Source organism: Sciurus vulgaris, assembly GCF_902686455.1.
Source record: "Sciurus vulgaris genome assembly, chromosome: 11".
Lineage (NCBI taxonomy): Eukaryota > Metazoa > Chordata > Mammalia > Rodentia > Sciuridae > Sciurus > Sciurus vulgaris.
In genome coordinates this window covers 52,126,128-52,147,304 of record NC_136472.1, presented here as the reverse complement: position 1 = coordinate 52,147,304, position 21,177 = coordinate 52,126,128, and the positions used below count along the sequence as shown (strand labels likewise).

The 21,177-nt window shown below is 43.7% G+C and overlaps 1 protein-coding gene across 4 annotated transcripts in view; it reads left to right on the top strand.

Annotated features, from left to right (window-relative positions):
• Window positions 1-21,177, top strand: part of NAV2 (neuron navigator 2) — a 693,848-nt gene that overhangs the window by 640,621 nt on the left and 32,050 nt on the right. For all 4 annotated transcript variants that reach the window (XM_079101816.1, XM_079101814.1, XM_079101815.1 and 1 more), the window contains 7 exons: window positions 4,026-4,078; window positions 8,369-8,392; window positions 8,507-8,581; window positions 13,380-13,463; window positions 14,063-14,174; window positions 15,528-15,673; window positions 18,334-18,506. In XM_079101816.1, coding sequence (XP_078957942.1) covers window positions 4,026-4,078; window positions 8,369-8,392; window positions 8,507-8,581; window positions 13,380-13,463; window positions 14,063-14,174; window positions 15,528-15,673; window positions 18,334-18,506 — 667 coding nt within the window. The remainder of the gene's footprint in view (window positions 1-4,025; window positions 4,079-8,368; window positions 8,393-8,506; window positions 8,582-13,379; window positions 13,464-14,062; window positions 14,175-15,527; window positions 15,674-18,333; window positions 18,507-21,177) is intronic.

Below are 21,177 nucleotides of genomic sequence, written 5' to 3'. Positions count from 1 at the left end.
TTTCATAAATGTGCTGATTTATAGTGACAGGAACTGAAGCCAAGAGGTGAAAAATCAAACTTTGGAGAAAGAGATTGGGACTACTGTCATTGTGCTTGTGAACATGTAACATTTTCATCTTTGGAGAAGTTTACTATCATTGATTTTGTTTCTTCCAAGACTGTTAACATTACAAAACAAATAGAGCTTGTGTGACCAGGGCTTTTTAATTCCTCTGGGTGCAAACTTTTTTTTGAGTTAATCAACCTAGTGTTGTTGCAGTAACAGCTGGGGAAATATTCACATCTCACATTTGGACCTAACAGAACCTCTTTATAATATAGTCATATAGAATAATATGGTTTTCTATACCATAAAGCAGGATAGAAACTTAGGAAGAATTAGCACAAGTTATTTGTGTGAGGTAGTTTGTTCACTTGAATCAGTACTTTCCATTTCGAAGGAAGTGGAAATCATAGGTATGTAGATTAGGTGCAGGTATGGCCCGGATGCAACCTTTCAACATTATTTCAAGGTAAATTAATTTCCATCAGAAAACATTGCAATCTTGAAGGCTGGGTGCATTTCAAAAATGATTGTTTTTGCAGAAAAAAAAAAAACAAGCAAACATGATTTTCCCAGTCATGTCTAAGAACTACTACAATCTGAAAGCCAAGAGTCAGTTCCCTTGGAATCCCCAGTAACAGAGTAGCTTAGTGAGAGGAAGTCTTGTACTGAGGTGTGATTGTGTTCCTAGCCCCTGAGTTAGGGTTGTGATTCAGATCCTGTCACCTCCATGGTTAGCACTGTGACTTCTGGTAAAGGGCTTGATCCTGATCAGCCTGTTTCCTGTTTGCTAAAATGTGGGAAATAACTGTACCTGCCTCAGAGGATTGAAGTGAAGATTAGGCAAGATAAATCCTGGAAAGCACTTAACAAATAACTTTAAAAGGGGCTTATCATAAGTACTCCATCAATGGTAGCTGTTGCTGCTGCAATTTTCATCTTCCATCCTTCTCCCTGAGGGTCATGTCTTTCATCCCTATTTTTTTTTTTTTTTAATGACAAAATTGAGGCAGAAGTGACATGCAGCCAGAATGAGGTCCTAAGCCTCTTGATTCCCTGTTCTCTGTCTTTTTACTCCATCCTACCTTCACATTTGATTCAGCTGGGTTTTCCTTCCCCCTCCTTCCTTCACCTGTCTCAGGCAAGGTCTGGTACTTCATGTGTATATTCTCTTCCCTGTCATGCTTTCTCTGCAGGCTGAGAGGCAGGGTACCATTCTTTCTGTCTCCTTCCATGGTACCCAACTGTGCAAAGAGAACTAGGTTCTCTCTTTGCTCCTGACTAGCTGAGTGCTCTTGGCTACATCACTTGATCACTCTAGGCCTTGATTTTACTCATTTTCCAATTAAGGATAGAAACTCCTGCATAGTCTAAGATTATTTTCAAATTCTCTTGTGATAATAAGGATAATTCCAAACAATAGTATAAATGAGAAAATGCTTTAATTAGTGAAAGCTGTATATGTGTGTGGGGGGGGTGGGGGAGAAGAGATTCCCAAGTGTGACATCAGAAACACTTGATTGCTTTATTAGCTGGAATATGCCCAGTCATTTGATTCTGTCTGGAGGCTCTACACCTACCTAAAGCATCTTTCTTCTGCAACTTTAGTCCTGGATGTTGCCTATGTATAGATTATGTAAAGGGATTATGCAGCTATTCTAAAATACCCTGAAAAGCTTAAAAAATAAAAAATGGGAAACCAGTAGACCTGGTCACCAAGGGCAAAGTAGTCTCCAGATTTAAGGTCCTGTTCTTGAATTGTTGTGTGAGACCTTAAGCAAGTTTTTAAAATCTCTCTTGGTTTTAGATTCCTCAGTGGCAAGGATAAACTAGATATTCTCTGTGGTTCCTTGAAGCTGTAAAACTTTGCAGGCACAGGTACAAGGAGGATAATTACATGGCACGCTTTAGCCGTTTTAGTTCCGGAAATTGCAGGCATTTTGTTGTCCAGTGGTATCCATGCTGCATAGCCAGGCTCTGACTTGACTCCGCTCACTTGGAGGAGGAGCAGCTACAGTGGCTCAGGCCAACACACCCAGTTTTGGGTCGACTCTGGAAATCATGGGGTCTCTTTGAACCACAGTCTTGCCCTTGCTTTTTACCAAGTGAGAGGAGTTAATCTCAGAGAAAAATAAGCCGCCAGTTGTGCTGCTCTGCGTGTGGTCACAAGCTTGCCCTGAGTTGCTGCCCAGGCACCGTCAGTGAGCTTATGTGTATGAGACACAGGGTGATAAGAGAAAGCACTTCCATTTTCCAAAAGCCAAAGGCCATATGCAGCCCCATGTAGCTCTCTGGAGCTGGCCTGTGGCACAGCTGTCATGCCAGTGATAGGAGAGTATCCATGTTTTATGCACATCCCACCCAACCCAACCTCCACTGGAATCTGGCCACTTCTTTCTGTGTCATGGAGTTGAAGTAACTTACCCCCATGGAACATTAGGCTGCTACTTTGGGACTTTAGAGGCCTCTGTTAATGTGTGGACACATTAACACTGAAAGCCATTGTTGGCTGTTAACACCTTAAACTGAGTTTTATAGGTATGAGTCAGATTTGTCATGGATGGAGGAAGAATGGAAGAAAAGATCTAGAACTCAGGGCATTGCCAAAGAGGAGAGATGGGAGTGGTGGAGTGGGGTCAGCCTAACCTGCTGAGTGAGAAGAGGCCAGGATAGCAAGTACAGAGCTCTGGGTAGAAGATGCAAGCAGCAGGCGAACAAGGAAAGGCTTCTTGGAGAGGGAATCGTTTGCACACTCCTTATTTAACTGGGCAGCATTTAGAAGCATCTCAACAAAGAGAACTGCATGAGCAGAGACTCCAAGGCAGGAAAGTGTAATCTAGGGAATGTTCAGGAGAGAAGGAAAGGAGTCACAGTGTGACAGGAACAATTAAAGGAAGAATGGGAGGTCAGGGAAATCTTATTAGAAAGACCACAGACAGGCATCCAAGTGTTAGGCTGTGCTGTTCATTTGATGGCTCATTGGCCAGTAGCTTCTATGCTGGGATGAGCTCACATCTTGGGTGGTAGGTGACTGCCATATGGGCATGGTGAAAGTCACTTCCTATTATTCTGCTTCAGGCTTCAGGTTATCATGCAGCACAAAAGTATATGCATCCCACCCGTGGTCAGGACAGAGGAGCCTAGTTCAAAGGTTTGAGAAGTCTGAATGCAGGAATAGTTGTCTTTGAAACAAGTTGTCAAGAAGTTACCAAGAGGATAAGAACCTGGTTCCATAAAAGACAAGGCATCCAGAACACCTAGACCTAGAAAGACCAGGCTTTAAGATAAGAAATAATATCTACTGGCTGGGGGGGTGATAAGGCTATATAAGTAGGTTCTAAAAAACACTAGTCTGAAACAGAGAAAAGGACACTACTTGCTTGTTACTTTGCAGACACAATAGAAATCGAACACAGAATCTCCACTTCAGTGGATGATATTAATATTCTAATATTAACCTAATATTCTGCTACATGGTCATCTAAAATGAATTGACTGTGGTCAACAGCCTCTTAGATTTAAACTAATCTTTTCATCTTTTTGCATATGCAAATGAAAGATGCTAACTGGGTATAGAATATATGTGCAATGCAATCTCAACCCCTAAAGGAAATTGGGGGATAAAAGAGTGGAATAAAATATACCAGAGCAGTAGCAGGTTGCCTCTGGATAGTGGAATTATGAGTCACTACCAGCTACAACAAGTGAATATTATTCTTTTCTCTCTTTGTTCTGTTTGTGCTAGGGACTGAACCCAGGGCTCCCACATGCTAGGCAAGCGCTCTACCACTCAGCCCCATTCCCAACCTCAGCAAACTATTTCTTACTTCACCCTGACCTGTCACCAACCCAGGTTGAGGTGAGAATAAACCATGCTGAGCCTGACAGTGTCCTCTCATTCTGATTTCCCATTCCCCGCTCCCTATTTTGGTTCCATAGCAGCCAGCTGTGCAATTCACTTTGTTTTTTTCTTTTAATAGTTCATGGCTCCTCACTCTCCTTGGTTTCCAGCACATCGTCCATTTATTCAACGGTGAGTATAAATCAATGCTGTTGGCTGTGATCATGAGAGCTTGTATTCCTTTATCAAATGTGTCAAGAATAAAATACAATAAGCATTGCTCCTGGAGAGAGCATTTCCATTATAAGGGGTTCAGATAACTAGGGAACAGGATTTGAAATTCACAAGCAGCTATTAATTATAATATACCAACCAACAAATCAGGAACTGGCTGTTTGATTCACATGGTGCTTTTGTCAGAAGGTGTGAGAAGCTTTGGCCACCTGCTGGTAGATATGGAACAGAAAGGCTTTGAACAGTTCATTAATCCTCTGTCTGCCTCAGTTTCTTTTTCTGTTAAGTAGAAAGAATAGCAGTTCCCACCTTATAGAGTTGTAATAAGGACTGGATGGTTTGAAGGTTACGTTTCACTGCAATAAAAACTCCTGGGAGATAAGGACTTTTTTATTCCTAGTGTTGAAGACAGTGCTGAGCACCTAATAGGTGTTCGAAAGGTCAGTTTAAAAGAAATAAGAAAGTGTGTGTAATACATTAAACATTGTACACACAGCTCGGGGCAAGCAATCCTGAATGCCAGCTATTGTCACTGAGATGTCTATTGAAAAAAATCTAAGTGTAATCAAACACATATGAATTTTCGATACTACAGAATTTGTTCAGTAGAACTTACTTTTTATAACTATATACTATTTATCTTAAAATTATTAATTTGGGAATTCCTACAGGAAACAAAAATTGTATTCTTAATCCTTTAGCCTTTTAATTCCATGAAAACACATGCTTTAATCATTCAGGTATTGAGAATGCCGGGTTTCTGGGCTATATAACAAGATGAATTCTATGTAACTCCTTGAAAATAAGACAGCATGCCAGAATCAAGTGAGAGAGAGAGAGACCAGGGCCTCATTCTTCCTTATTAGTGAACCAACACTTTGATGATTGCTGGTATGGTCTGATTTGAAGGGTCTAGCAATTCTCACTTCTGCTCCTACCTACCTCAGACCTCCAGTTCCACAATTATTCTCTCTTTAACTGATCATCTCATCTGAAATTTCATCACTGGGTACTGGCTTTAAAGGTTTTATATATAGTAACCATGGGAGAGGTTATTTAAACCTTTATCTACTAAGAAAGCATAGAGATGGTCTTCCAGCTGTCAGCTAGTAGATAAAGTTCTTTCTTGTAGAATAAACTCTGGGGCGTAGGTAACCAAAAATAGTGCTTTTGAACCTACGTTCACTTCAACAGTATTTACTGGCACCATCAATATGCCAGGCACTGGACCAAGCCCTGAGGATATGGATTAGGAGAGAAAGGAGCCTGCTGCCAAAAGAGGAAGCTGAAGGCACCAGAGGGCATCTAGAGATGTGGGACTGTAGTTCCATGGGGTTGGTACAAAGCAACCATAGCAGATGTTGCAGTGCCCCATGTTTCCCCAGTGGCAAATTCAGGGGCTCCTGTCAATGCAGAGACAGATAGACCCCTCTTAGAGGAGGAAAAGAGGTTGACTTCTTCACCTGTAAGTGTTCAGATCTAGGAAACTATCACATGTAATTTCTGGGGCACCCCAGTCATGCCAACTGCTGGAAGCTCTTGCAGTAAAAGGCCTGGCTTCTATAGCTGCTCTTCTAGATGTGTTGCATGAAGCCAGTATTTACATAACATTTGAAAATGACCTTTCTGAGTTGATATGAATTCAACAAGTCACCAAAGACCTTTAATAGCAATTTTTAATTTCAAGTTTATTTGGCTGGCAAGAAACTCAAGGTCTTGTCTTCCCCTTATTCTCCGCTTGACTTTGGACAGACCATTATTCAGGATGTCTCAGTTTTGCCTTCAATGTCAGGAATCTGAGCAAGGCAAACATGTGAGTCTCCAGAACCTCTGACCTTCACTTAGTCAAAATCTCCCATTTACCATCCTTATGCCTTCTCTGAGACTATAGAGTGCTTTTACAGACTTAAAACAAAACAAAACAAAAAATAGACTAACATTTGAGTGTTTTCACACTAGAGCAGTCTACCAGTTTCAAGAAAAAATTGCAAGTCTGGCTAGACTCTTCCACCACCTAGCACTGATGTGTGGTCCCTTGTCTATTATTAGCCTCTGAGAGGTGATGAAATGCAGAAACAACGCTTAGGCTCCTTTGTAAATGCTAAGGTGTCATCTTTGGTCTCTTCAGTCGCCACAGACTCAGACCAAGGAATTTGCTTACTAGCTGAGAGTCTTACGGTCTCTAATTAGAGGATAGCACCTTCTTCCCTCAAAATCTCTATAATTCTTGGATATTCAAGAATGCTCATCTGTCTGAAATTTGCCTACAGTTTTAATTACAAATGAAAGACAAGGCACCATGATGCTAAATAATGATCATGGAGAAGTCATGGCCAGCCCTTGGAGTAGAGAAATTCTGAGAGGCCACAGGTGGCATTAGACTTGCTTTCATGGTTGGGGAGGAGGAGCAGTGAAGTTTCTGGGCGAACTGCAGAATGGACGGGGCTCCACAGCTCCACAGAGGCCTCCCACGTGCATAGAAGAGCAACAGTAGCTAGGGGGAAGATGCAAAGCACATGACTTGTTGGCCCAGCCCCAGAGACAGGTGGGCACAGGGGCAGACAGTGGCCAAGGCTGTTAAAACTTGTCAACAGAATAGCATAAAAATAGGACTGGTCCTGTGGATGCTTCAGCATGCTAACAGGCCTCTGGCAGCCTCCCATGTGTTAGATAACTGTGACAGTCTCACTATTTTCTTCTTTGTATCAGACTTAGAAGTCAGAGGACTTAGTTCTGGAACATTTCCTTGAGAATGTAGCTGTAGTACAAGAGAAGGAGTATGTACTAATTGTGACCATAGGCTGACCAGATTGCCTTGGATCACCCCAGTTCTGTCACTCACCAGCTGTGACCATAGGCACTTAACCTCTCTGTGTCTCACTTTTCTCATATGCAAAAAAAAAAAAAAAAAAAAAAAAAGTATAACTTAAAGGTTTATCATAAGGAATCAATGAATAATGAAAATAAAGTGCTTAGAACAATCTTTGCCATATGGCAAGCATTCAGTAAATGCTGCTTATTATTATCAGGATCAGGAAGAAGGGCATTGGGGAGCCTGGTGTGAAGGGAGATGAGGCAGGAAACAGCTGCCCACCTGCTCTCACTTATGGATGTGGGTCTGCCGGGTCTAATGTATTCCTTTTGTGCTCTGAACTATCAGAAGTACCCACTAAAGCCAAATACTGATTCCTAAAAATACTGGGATTAGTGCTAGTATGCTTAGATTAGAGGGCTCATTGAGGACCAAAGGACGAAATAATGTCCTGATTGATATTCACTCCTATCCCTGGCTCTATTCCTGAGTGGTGGGTGGAGAGAAGAGCAGGAATACTTCCAACATTTCCAGGAAAGGGGTGGGGTCCTTCTTTAAGAGCTCCTGTGGGAACCAGAGGAGAGGCCAAGAGAGGTTCCTCCTGCAGCAGTTTCCTCTAGCCCATGTGGGTTCCCCCTGTGGGAGGAGAGAGCCTCGTGGTTTCCTTCTGGCCAGTACCTGTATCACCACTGACAGAGCCAGCATGGAAGCCTTCACCAGTAAGAAGGGCCATAGGTTCTCCCTTAATCCCTGGGGTTGCAGGTAACTAAAGGACTTGAGGTGGCACCGGAGGAAATGAAGGCCACGGTATCCTCACAAGCATGGAGTCACCAGGCTGGCTGAACAGGGATTCCCAACCCTTTACTCTGAGGCCTTTCTGGCCCACTTGGCTCCTGCTGTAGTGCCCCAGGGAAGCGAGATGAGGGAGAAAATAGGGACAGAATCAACCCTTGCCCCCTAGATGGGCTTGTCAGATAAAATACAGAACATCCAATTAAATTTGAAGTTCAGATCAACAACAAATAAGTTTTTAGTGTAAGTATGTCCCCAATATTGCATGGGACATGTTTAGACTTTAAAAATTATTTAAATTTAGTATCCTATGTTTTTACTCACCAACACTGGCTCATGTTCTTTTCACACATACCTTTTCCCAAGTACCTTACTTTAGCACATCTCCACATGGAGGGTGGCTCCTAATAATTAGTTGGAAGATTATTCTAGTTCTTCCTTATTTCTTAAAATAATATTCTGTTTGTATTTTACTTTTCTGGTGGATCAACTTAATTGAATTGGCTCACCCAGAGAAATATACTAGAAAAGAAAATAAATCTTCTAGATTTTTTCAAGTATCCAAATTTGGTGCTCCCCATAGGCTGGAGTGCATTGTTCTTTGCTTCTCCTTTGGTCTAATTTCCCTTGTGATTTATTTGCAGCCAGAAGAAAAATGCCAGTCAGAGGTAAGGAACTGTTGTTGGTTGGATCTCCTCTTTCACTGTTATCAATTATTTCACCCAGCTGAGCCTGGAAATGGACTCCCCAAAGCAGGTAACTCTGTGCCTTGTCATCTTTAGATTCGCAAACTACGGCGGGAACTGGATGCCTCCCAGGAGAAGGTTTCAGCATTGACCACCCAACTGACAGCCAATGTGAGTACATCTTAGGGAGGAAGCTACTGGGTTGGGTGGAATGGGAGCCAACCATTGCTGCCTTCCAAGGCTCAAGGCCCCCATCTCTGAATACTATAGAAGTAGCACCCTCTCATAAAGGACACACTGACTTAAGCATCATGGATGTGACTGTCAGCTTTCACACAAACTGACTGTGTAACTTTGGGCAAGTTCCTTCCCACCTGAGCCTGACTCTGCTCTTCTGTGGGGTGGGGGTAGCCCCCCTTACCTGTTCATGCTGTCATGGGATCAGTACTGGCAGTACATAAAGTGCACATTAAAATGCCAGTTTCCCTTCTCTTCCCCTTTCTGAAAACTTCATTCTCAAAGGTGTGGGGGAATGGAAAAAGAAAGAAAGGGGTAAAAAAAAATAGAAATCCAGGGCTCCACAATAAATAGCCAAGCTGCTCTATAATTATGACATGCATGATTACGTGTTCAGGAAACATTGCCAACCAGCATTCGATTCAACAACTGTTTTGCATGCCAGTTGTGCCCTGGGCACTGTGAGTTCAACAGCAAAGCAAGCACAGTACTGTCATCTTAGCATTCAATCTCTGGTAGAGCAGAGAGACAAAAGAAACAACTGGCCTTTGGCATGTAACTATTACGGTAGAGATAAGGGGAGGAGGCTGGGGAATGTATAGGAAGAGCACCACACTCAGTCTTGGTGGGAGTTAGGAGGGAGTCAGAAAAGACTTCCCAGAGGAGGTGACATCTGATGGATGTCATGTAGGAGAGGGTTCACAGGGAGGACAGCATTCTAACTAAAGAGAGTAATCTGTGCCAAGAAAGGCCAAGGGGAAAGTTCATGGTGCATTTTGAGCCGCAAGTTGCTTGGTATAATTAGAATCTAAAGCTTAGTGGAAAGAAGAAGGTGTTAAGAAAGGTAAGGCACAGATGTGAGTGTGAGGCCCAGCTATTAGGCTGAGGCTGTGGGCTCTTTCTGACATTAGGAGAGACCTGTCCATGGATTTTAAGCAAGATGTGACGGGGGTATGGCTGGCTGTTTAGGAAGCTGCTTGCCTGTGGCATGGTTCCTGGCTGAGGCAGAGTAGAGGTCACCCACCCCATCAGCAAGGTCTATAGACAAGACCTTGGTAAAACTCAGAAGGCAGAGCCTGAGGTTCTGGAAGGTGCCAAGATGCTTCTGAGACAAGGCTTCCTGCCCAAGAGTGCCCAGCCCAGCCTGAGACCACAGGTCAATGTGTTTGAAGCCTGTGAGAAAGCACCCTGCATGACCCTGCAGTACACTGTAAAAATGGAAAGTGACTTCAAAGTTTGTCTCCCTTTGATTGGAACACTGAGTCAATACTCCAAAGTAATCATTTACCTGGAGGTTTTGCCCTGGTGATTCCCAGCTTAGCCTGAATCTACTCAAGGAAACCATTTCTCTTTAAAGTCTGCACATGAAGTACATAGGACAGGGCTTGACCTTAATTATAAGCTCGATAATTGGTAACTGCCTTCATTATTATTCAGTCTCCCAAGTTCTCATACCTTTCTGGAAATCTTTAATTTTTTTTTTTCAAAACCCTAACACAGTGGCCACCGTATGTCCTATGATCCTTTCTTTTCTTAACCTCTTCTACCATCAGTAACACTATCAAAAGGACATCAAGCACTGATGTGAGAACCGAGTTCTGAGGCCTAGATCCTTTTCAAAATGTAGCAGCAGCAACAACATATGGATAGACTCTTCTTGGTAACCAAATGTGTGCATCCAAACCCAGAACTGCCTCCAGACCCAGTGAACCAGTCTCCTGGGTGTAATCCAAACACGTGAGGATTGACTACAGTTCCCTCCCACATGAATCTGAGCTACTGTCCTAGTTAAGAATGACAGCTGTCAATTGCTGCCCTTTATGAATCACCAAGTAGCAATCAATTTGCTTGTTCATGAACTTGGGTAAATTTCCCCCAGTGACCTTGCGTTGCCACTGGGAGCCTTACATTGAGCCATTTGCAAGAACTCTGCTCTCTGTTCCAGAAGAGTCAGAATGAGATGCCTTATATTATTCCAAAAGTGTGTTTTGTTCCTCATAAAAGCCATTGAACCAGTATTGTTTTAAAGTAAATATTTAGTCTTACCACATACCACCGGCAGTGCTAACGTGTTTTATTGTCTGCCATCTTCTCACAGACCAAGCTGTGTTTGTTTTTCTAGGACAAACTACTCAAAGCCACCTTCTGTGGGTGTTTTTATACCACTTGTGTTTGTTTTCCCTGGGAATGTGAGAATGGGGCTTGATGAGGAGGCTGTTGTGTGGCTCTGAACCAGGCTCCGCACGGTCTCTCTGGCCCATATTTTCACAGTTGCCCTCAGGACACAAAGGCAGCCCTTTCACTGGCCAGCAAAATGAGATCCTGTGGCTCCTTAGAGCTCCTGCGGTTTCTGTCTGAGCTTGCAAAAACACTTTTCTCAGTAGCCGTCTCTGTGGGGTCAAGGTTTTGTTTTTGCTTTTAATTTAATATAAAATACAAATGCCCACAACTGGAATCATGGGTGGAAATTTAATGTAGAATTGGAAAAAAAAATAGAAATTCAATCATTAAAATTTACTTTCCTCATTCCTCTGCAGTGCAAGGGTGCATTTTAGAGATAGATCTGTGTCCTGACCCATTGCCTTCATCCACTGTGGGATTGTCTTGAAGCAATTGTCTTTAGTTTTGACATGTTTTCCAGGGCAAACTAAAGCATGTCTCTTTATTTTAAAATGCAGAGACATCTTCTCCATTTTCCACAGAGAGAGAGTGCATTCAGAGAGAAACTATTCCGCATGACCTTTCTGCCCCAAGTGGCCCTGCTCCCTGACAACGTTTGATCTCAGCCAAGCACCCCTGCTTGATGACGTCTAGACAGCAGAGCCTGAGTCACTTCTCAGGTCCCTCCTTAGATTGAGATGGCAGTGACCCTCCTCAGAGACCACCTCACCCTTGAATCCCACCTCATCCCTCACTGTGTTTATATCACTCATCTCTTTCTTCCTCTAGAATTCCACAGCCTGATCAAATCTCACTTCTTTTAAGATTCCTCCCGGTGTCTTCTGCTCATCCCTGTTCTCATCCCTCCTTACCCCTGTTAGTCTGCTCCCCATCTGTACCCCTGGCTCCAGGTAATGCATCTTCTCTCAGTTTCTTGTCTTACTTCCTCACTTCCAAACCTCTCTCTTTCCCCACAGTGCTTGTTCATCCCTGCATTTCGCAATTCCTTAACAGTTTTTAGACCCTTTTCACCTGTCTTGTTTCATGCAGTGCTTAATCTAGCCCTGGGAAGAAAGTAGATGTTATTTACAGATGAGAAAATTGAGGCCATTAGGATTAGACGATTTGTTCAGCATTATGGGTAATCAAAAGGTATAAGGAGGAATACCAAAGACCTCTCACTCTAAATTCTGCTCCCCTTTCCTGAGCCACCCAAGGACCTTCACCTAAGTGCTTTTCTTCCAGTCCTTTATTTGCTCATGCAACACATTTATCTTGTGGCAGCTTGTGCCAGCAGGGACGCAGGGAAGAAGAAAACAGACCTGGTGTCAACCCACATCAAGTGTCTGGTCTGACAGTCCAACTCGTTTGCTGTCCAAACACCTGTAACCAGCGGACTGCCACTATTTCACTTATACAAATAGAGTTTGGAAGCTGGACAGTCCTGGCGAGTTAATGGATTCTTAATTCGACTCTTCATCTTGGTTTTAATGATGTTAACAGGATCCTCATTCAACCAGCTTTTCAATTACTTTCTAATCTGAGTCACCAGCAGGCGGCTTAGTATTGAGACACAAAGTCACCTCTTAACCTTGAAGAGGAAGTTGCAGGAAAGGGAACATGCAGGAAAATGCTACATTTCTCATCTCCAAGATTCATGGGTTCCCCCCCAATCCCATATTGTATCATCTTTGAAAATTGGATGCATGTTTTAATTATAATTGGCCACATTTTTAAAAATGACCTAGTGGTATGTAAAGTCATAGTGCAGCTGATCTTGTGTTCTAACAGAAGCATATGGAAGTGCAGGGGAGCCTGTGGGAAAGTCATAACTCCTGGGGAAACTGGTAAAGGTTTCTCCAGGGAGGTAGCAGATGGTCCTTTCAGTGACTTTTTATTAACTAGGATTATAACAAGCAAAATATGCCAACCATTTGTTTGTTTATTCTCCACACATGCTTCCTATGAGTTTGGCACTCACTGAACAAAAGATCATCCTACACTATGGAATGAAGTCGTAGAGAACGCAGACACAGCAGCCCTACAAGACCCTATGGTTTTTGTTTTGATTTGTTTTTTTTTTTTTTCTGCAGTACTGGGGATGAAACCCAGAACCTCATGCATGCTAGGCAAGCGCACCACTGAACTATATCCCAGACCAAGAACACATGTATTTGAACTAAATTTCACAAAGCATATGCAAGAAGGACAGTGGCTTGTGAGAGTGAATATGAGAGAAACTACGTAGTCTGAAGTCGTCACAGTTGTGAAGTGAGACCTTTTGACAGACACGTGGAAATTAGGCAAGGAGTGGGCAGGAAGAACATTCTGGGCAGGGGTAAAGGAGGCACAGTGGCCTGAAGTGGGAAGAAGCACAGGGTTTTGAGCAAGCAAAAGTTAGGGTAACTGATCCCAGAGAGTGGTGGGGAGTGGGATACAGGAGGAGGCTAGAGACCCAGGTGGGGTCAGGCCAAGTGGCCCCAGTAAAAATTTTGTCCTGAAGACCTGGCACCTCTTGGGCATTCTTGACCAGCAAGGTTATGTTAGCTGAGGTTGTATCTTTTTCTTCCAGGCTCACCTCGTGGCAGCCTTCGAACAGAGTCTTGGAAACATGACCATCAGGCTCCAGAGTCTGACCATGACAGCTGAGCAGAAGGTAAGACAGGCTGCCTTTTGTCCCCTGCTCAGAATTCAAAATAAACCTAAAATCATTCTCTTTAATTTCAGATAATTATATAGATTGTAACATACTTCTTGAATATTAGAATTTAAATATCAAATAACCAGGCACAGTGCTACATACTGTGGTCCCAGAGACTTGGGAGGCAGAGGCAAGAGGATCACAAGTTCAAGGCCACCCTCAGCAACTTAGTGAGACCCTGTCTCAAAATAAAAAATAAAAAGGGCTGGGGATGTAGCTCAGTGGTAAAGCAACCCTGAATTCTATCACCAAAATGAAAGGGGAAGGGGAAGGGAGAAAGGAAGGAAAAGAGGACATGTCAAAGGTAGATCTGTTGAGTCAAAATATCTTAGATCAGTGATGGTAAAGATGTCAAGGACAGATCTCCTGATCCCATTTCCACTCATTTGTGTGTTCTTTAATGGTCACTGAAAATTGATCCAGATTCGTGTAGGAGACGAAAGTTCTGTTGAGCTCCTGCGTTTCCTACCTGATCTGTGGAAGCCGGGTTGTACTTCCATCGAGCTCTGTGGAGAGTGATTTGAGGATGACCCATATATCTTTCTTGTCCTCAGGATTCAGAACTGAATGAGTTAAGAAAAACCATCGAGCTGCTCAAGAAACAGAACGCAGCTGCCCAGGCTGCCATTAATGGAGTAATTAACACTCCAGAGCTCAACTGCAAAGGTAAAGTGAAAAAGAACGTTTAGAGAAGTGACCAGCCTGCCCTCAGCAGCCTCCCTTGACACCACTGATGGCTTGGAATCCAGCTCCGTGTCCATCAGGCAGGCTCTGGGGGGCAAGCACCTTGCATCCGGTTCCTTCTGGTCTCTCAGAAGACTATTAGTGTAGCTCATCCTCTTCTCTGATGTGTCTCAAGTAAGGAAGAAAACATCTTTCTCCTGGCTGAGTGCCAAAGTGTTTTATAGCCCTTATCTTCACTCATGCTTCCATGTTGATATGGGAGAAACTAAAATGGGTTCATCTTTACTTGTCCCAGAAAGCTTTCCAGATAAATTGTTTTGGTTGCATCTTAGTTGGGGTTAAAAAAAAAAAAAAAAGTGGACATGCAAGTGAGTTACCTCCTACAGTAATAATACTGACAGTAATAATGCTGGGAGTAATATTGATAGCTAGCAACTGTGGAATATTTAAACCCTATTCTGAGCCCTGTGCTAAGTGTTTTCCTTATTCTAATTCATTATTTGACCTTCTTAGTATCATGATGTCCTTTCCTCATTCTTTTGATGAGGACACAGAGTTTGAGAGATAGCAGTGACTTCCTGAGGTCAGAGAGTAGGTAACAGAAGTGGGGCTAGAACCTGCATCCGGGTAAAAGCTGGTGTTTTTAAGGGCAAGCCTTAGGGGACAGTTCTGTCCTCTCAAGGATAACTGGCAGCCAGTGTTGTTATGTTCCGTATTCCTATTCGTTTGGATATTGGGCCCCCTAAAGGAAGTGATAGGAGAGTTGGAAAGGAAAGGATTAGCAAGAGCTGGCCAGAAAGAGTTGAAGGAAAGGAGAACTGCTGGCAGAGGGAGGGTGTGTGGAAGGCCCCTGAGCTGAGGTGGGCTTGGCACTTCCAAGGGACTGAGGAGGGTGAGTGTAGCAGAAGCACAGCAAGCCAAGTCTGGGACTATGGCTCCGTGGAAGAATACTTGCTAGCATGTGTAAGGCCTGGGGTTCAATCCCCAATACTGCAAAATAAATAAACAAATAGGCAGCTAGCAGCAAAGGTGACTGCTGCTGCAATTTAGAAACAGTATTTCCCAACCCATCTATGGATTTAAAGAGGTGGCATCAGGGACATTCTCCCTGAGGCTCCTCTGACTTCTGTTTTGAAAGTGGGAAGCTAGAACTTGCTTAATTGACCAAAGAGGGCATAGCAGCCATCTACTCAAGGAACCGAGCAGTGGGAACAGAAGAGATGTCTCAGGACCTGGAAGTCCCTGGGTACATAGGATTCAGATCAAGGACCATGCTCAGGACCAAAGATTGGGCTCAAGTCAGCAGGTGCTGACATGCCCTGTCTTGCCCTCCAGGAAATGGCACCTCCCAGCCCACGGACCTCCGCATCCGCAGGCAGCACTCCTCCGACAGCGTCTCCAGCATTAACAGTGCCACCAGCCACTCTAGCGTGGGCAGCAACATAGAGAGCGACTCGAAGAAAAAGAAAAGAAAGAATTGGGTGAGTGTACTTCCACAGAGGCTCCTGGGGACTAACCAACAGAGTCTGTCACAGAGCCAGTGTCCCCCAGATAAAACCCAGGCTGACTCGACTCCAGAACTATAGGCCTTTGGGAGTAGATCCAAGGAAACAGGTCTTAAAGTCAGTGTTGTACACAACAAAGCCCCAACATTTATAAAATCACCACCATCTTGTAGTTTTTCTCTTTCATGAAACTTTATGTGGTGTACTCATCTTTCATTTTATATATGTGTCATTTCTTCTCATTCTATGTTGGCCAGAGTAAGAGAGCAAAGTTACTCCTAAGTGGCTTCTTCTTAGTTCCAAAGTATTTTTTGATCCCGTATCAGTAAATATTCTTAACTATAATCTATTTGAATAGTGCCTAGAATGGCATCAAACCAACCTTCTCTTTGAAAAAATTTTGACCATGGTCTGTACATAAAAGTTTCATAAGGTCCACATAAGGAGTTGGAGAGTGGTTCTAAGCCAGGGGTTGTACCTCAAGATGGCATGGCTAATGGGTCTGTCTCCACTGCCGTGTTTCTTCACATATCCGTGATTCCAAATGAGCTACTTGATTTTCCATACAGTGCTTTTTAAATAGTTTTCCTTACATTCCTGGGGAAATTTCACCCCCTTCCCCTTATCCAATTTTGAGTCCTGCCGAGAGGCTTCAGAGCCCTTGAGTAACACTTGCTGCTCCCTGTCTTCAGTGCAGGACCACCCCAAAGGGATCTGAAGCCCGCCCCTTTTGTCAATGCTGACAGCATCCTTTTTCCGTGGTGGCTTTGGTGTCCTCATTCATTCCATACACTTCTTGCTCATTTTGTGTCATCTTGGATGGGTGGCGAGGTCTAGTGATAGAGAAGTTGGGGATTTTATCTTTTTGGCATGGATCACTTCACTTGCCTTTGAGGCAAGGTAAAAGGCCGACTCAGTATGGCCCTGTCATTACTCTGATTAATTTTTTGTCTTTAAGTTACTAATAGCTTTTAGTCATTTGCTATGATTAAACACATAGGATTAACTTCTTGCCACCTCTAATATACAATTGATAAATATAATCTTATTAATTATCAAAATAGCCAAAGGGAATTATTTTCTATGAAAAATAGTAGTTCCCTATTTTCTTCAAATCAAGAAACAAATTTTGTTTATGTTACATTAAGACAACTCTTTTTCACTGGTGATATCAGGGGGGATGAATGATTGGCATTGTCACCTTATCCCAAAGTTTAAATCTAATCTTGGTAATCTCCTTTTCCATGTGGTGTTTTACCAGAGGTAGAGACAAGGGTTTAGTTTGTTGGCTTGTATGCCAAGTCCATCTGTTTCTATGACTGCTCTCTAGACATACCATCAGAAGTAGAAAATGAGAAAGCAATGGGATCTGGTTTATCCATAAGCTGGATGTACAGTTTGTTAGAGATAAAACACAGTGATGGGAGAAAAACCTCATTAATTTGCCAAATGGCCTATTTTCTAAATTTCTCCATAGCTAAGAAAAACCCTGGAATATATTTTCAGAAAGAAAAAAGGAAATAACTTTTTAAAAGACTTTTCTTCAAAATGGAACCTTTTTTCTTTTTTCTTTATTTTTTTGACTTAGAAAAATACATGCTGCTCATGGCTTTCAGAGAATTGCATTTAACTCTTTACATTCTTGTTAGACGTTTCAGGCCCCTCCCCATGGTTTGGGGGAAATTATGTCAGTTCCTCTTTACCAATGTGGTTAATGAATATCTTAAATAAATTTCCACTTCTTGAGTAGTGAGTGAGATGAACTGTTCCCTCTTACTCGATTGTGTCTTTTATGCAAGGATCATAGGAACTCCCCAGATACAGCAGAGAACCACATGACCATGTAGGGCTAGTGACACCATAAGGCTGCCTTTGCTCAGAAAAAGGACATTCCTCCTTCCACCAAATTCATTCCTGGAGAGATGACTGATAAGAAGCACAGGAAGGTGGGGCCCACCATTTCAACTAGACAGGGAGAAGCTGGAAGAGCCTGGATTATGGTGTAGGCCCCAACCTGCTCTTCCCTTCCTTCCTTAATGGAGGAAGACAGCCCCAGTGCCAGTGAAGGTTCACATTCCTCCTGGAGACCTCCTGTGTGTGTGGTGTTTATTATTAGCCATGTTGTGTCTAAAAAGTCCACAGCTTTCCCTGTCACTGGCTTTCTCTGTTAAAAATTGTCTTTTTTCCTTCCCCCTCCCTGTTTTTGCTTGCGTTTTCTCTGGCAGGTCAATGAGGTAAGCAAGACCAACTTTAATATCAGATACCAAGCTAACCCATCCATTGATATGACTAACCTCATCCGCATCCGTCTCCATGTCTGAGCATCCTGCTTTGTTGCTGTGCAGCCGCCTCCTGCCCACACCCCTCTGCTGAGCCAGGCTCTGTCTTGCTGTTGGTGTCTAGTCTTGAGCCAAGAGTAGGCATGGAATGTTGCCACAGGTCCAGTCCTCTGAGCTGTCAACACCAGATAACTCTTCTCCCTTAATGCACTGATTCCAGAGAGCTGTGGGGAGTCTTTTTCATTGGTGGGGGAAGAAGTGGGAGAATGAAATATTCTTTTGTATGCATGACTCTGTTTAGCCAAGGCCTGAGCATGTGTTGTGACTCCTGAAAAGCTGACAGTCTTGTGTGTTCAGTTACGCAGCTCCTTCAAGCAAGCATTCGGGAAGAAGAAGTCCCCCAAGTCTGCGTCCTCTCACTCGGACATTGAGGAGATGACAGATTCTTCTTTGCCTTCCTCACCAAAGTTGCCCCATAATGGATCCACGGGCTCCACTCCTCTACTGAGGAATTCTCACTCCAACTCTCTGTAAGTCTCTCTGCTGGGATCACCCAGAGAACCCTCTTAGATGATAGACAAGGCTGGGAGTCCTGTTATGATACACCTGCCCCTAGGGCACCTTTGTTCTCTGGTAGGACTTCGCATGTTCTTCCAGTGTTTGAGGCCTGCAGAGGTTGAGAGAGAAGGGAGTCTGAGACTTTAGTTCCATAATTAAAAGCCAGTCTTAAGCAAGTTGCTTACTTCCCTTATTCTATATCTTTGTATGTCAGATTCAGATAATGACCATTGTCTTTTTATCCTGCCCTACAGATCGAACAAGATTAGTGGTATAAAAGAGCTAGAATTGTTTTGTTATGAGGGGAAGATGGTGTTATGAGCATTGCCAGTGTTTGCTGAATTCTGGTTTATTTGGGCGATAAAACTTAGACTTTTCTTCGATCAAATTTGTTGTTAACTCTTTCTTGAGGTCACAACTCAGAAATTGGACATTTAAAAAATGGGGAAGTCAGTGATAGTTCTCTTTATCAAAGGATGCTTAATTTCAGAAAATGATTCTTCACCCCTAACAAATTTAACATGAGGCAGTTTTGTCTGTCTCTCTTTAGGGACACAGCTGGGTTTGTTCAGGAATTGAGATACTGTTCCCTGTGGCGACTGGTTACACAGAGAAGACTCATCTCTTGCCTAGCCCTTGTCCCATTTTCCCCACTATGCGCCTGCCTTCCTTTCTTCCATCTGGGACTAGGGAGGCAGTGCTGGACCCTGTCCAAGAACTAACAGCTCAGGCTGCAGAGCTAAGAGCAGGAATGGCTTGTGATGGGCGGGTGTGGAGCCTGGTGTCGGCTCAGAAAGTGGCATGGTGGCTCCTTGCAGCAGCAAGAGAGACTGCCTCCATCCAGTAGGGCTGAATTCCATTTGTAGCCATGGTATGCCAGGGCTAGAATTATGAACAACAAATCAGATCACCAAGGAGTCCGCAAGGAAGGTTATCAGCAAGATGAGACAGTATCTAAGAGAGAGAGGAGCTGTGACTGAGGTCAGAGTAGCCATGAGATAGGTTTAGAAAAAGGAGATTTGTTATATAAATCTCAGTTTCTCTATTGGTTAAAGTGGAGGCAGTTATATCTACTTGAGTGTATTCTTGAGAAAGGGATTAATCCTGTGCACAAGGGTATCTACTCTCTGTTCCATCATCCTTCATTCTCAGCAGGTGATGTCTGTGGGACCAACCCTGAGTCCATGTCCCCAACCAGGCCACTGAGGGCTGTGGTTTGTGCTTGTGCCCAAGACCCTGCCCAAGTGCTTACCACATAGCGCAGGAGGTGCAGGCAAGAGGATTAGCTTCTCCAGAGCTCAGGTCTCTGTGGCACTGCAACTGGTGGCAGACAGGAAATGGAAGAGAGGAAGCAAAACAGTTTCTCAACTGTTTCTCAACTGTTAAGAAACTAGAGAAACTAGAGAAACATGGCCCACCAGGGTCTCCTGTCAGCTTCTCCTTGTTGGGGAGCACTCTGGTGAGGGGGTGGCCACAGGGCCATATACCTCTCCTATGGGAAAAGGTAAAATCTAGCAAGGAAAAGGAGAGGAGTTCTGAAGAGCTGGACTTTGATGTTTCTCTGCCATGGCATTGAGAGAGGATCCTACTTGATCTACTGGGTTCCCAAGAAGTAAATACAGGCTAGGCCATCATCTGTCCTGAAGCATCCCAACTCAGTTGTATCCTGAGCCAAAGAAAAGAAAACCCATCATCTGTTTGACCTGTTGATTTGAACGTTTTATAGAGTAGCCTGTATGAACAGAGTATCATTCCAGGTATTCCACAGAGATGGGGAATATTAACCAGATGCCCATCCTGGGGGATTGGGACTGCTGGGGACACAGGGACATGACACAGTGCAGTTGAGGCTCCACTCTGCACCAGGCATAGTTCTCAGCTCTGTTACCACAGTGTCTAGAACCAATAAAGTTCCTCTGTTTGACCCTCTCTCCTATGGAATGGGGGTGGACATTAAATAGAGAATCCTGAGTAAACTAGAAAAGTCAGATAGTGTAAGGGTTAACGCTGTGAATGAAAATAGTGCTGGGATGCAGAGTACCTTGGCAGCAACTTTAGATGGTGGTCAGGAAAGGCCCCACTGAGGAGGTAACTTTTCAGCTGAGATCTTTATAACAGGAGGAACCACTGGTTAGTTCTGGTCAGTAACACTAGCTGCTATAACAAATCCCATCCCAAAACTCAGTGGCTTTTCTTAACCTGTTTATTTCTGGCTTACTCCAGACCCAATGCAGATATTCCTAGTCAGCAGGCAGTGTGCCATGATGGAGTCCTCAGCTCAGTACTCTGTGTCCAGCCCACTGGGGCAGGGAGGGTTGGACAGACTGGACCTGGAAGAGGTGCATGTCCTCAGTCCCACAGTCCACTGAGCAGGGCTCAGGGCTGTACCACCTGCAAAGGAGGAAAAGAAGGAAGTGGGCATTGGTGAACAAAACTCGTCCTCCCTAAGAAATAAATAGAACAGGGAATCTAGCATGGAATGGTCAAGGGACAGAGTGATAGGAGAGAGGCCGCAGAGGTAGGCAGGGCCTGTGACATGGAAGGCTGCAAAGTCCAAGTGAAGTTGACGTTATTTCATGTGTGATGGGCAGATGTAGAGAGTTTTAGGAAGAAAGGTGGGATTACCTGAATGAGTGTTCTGTG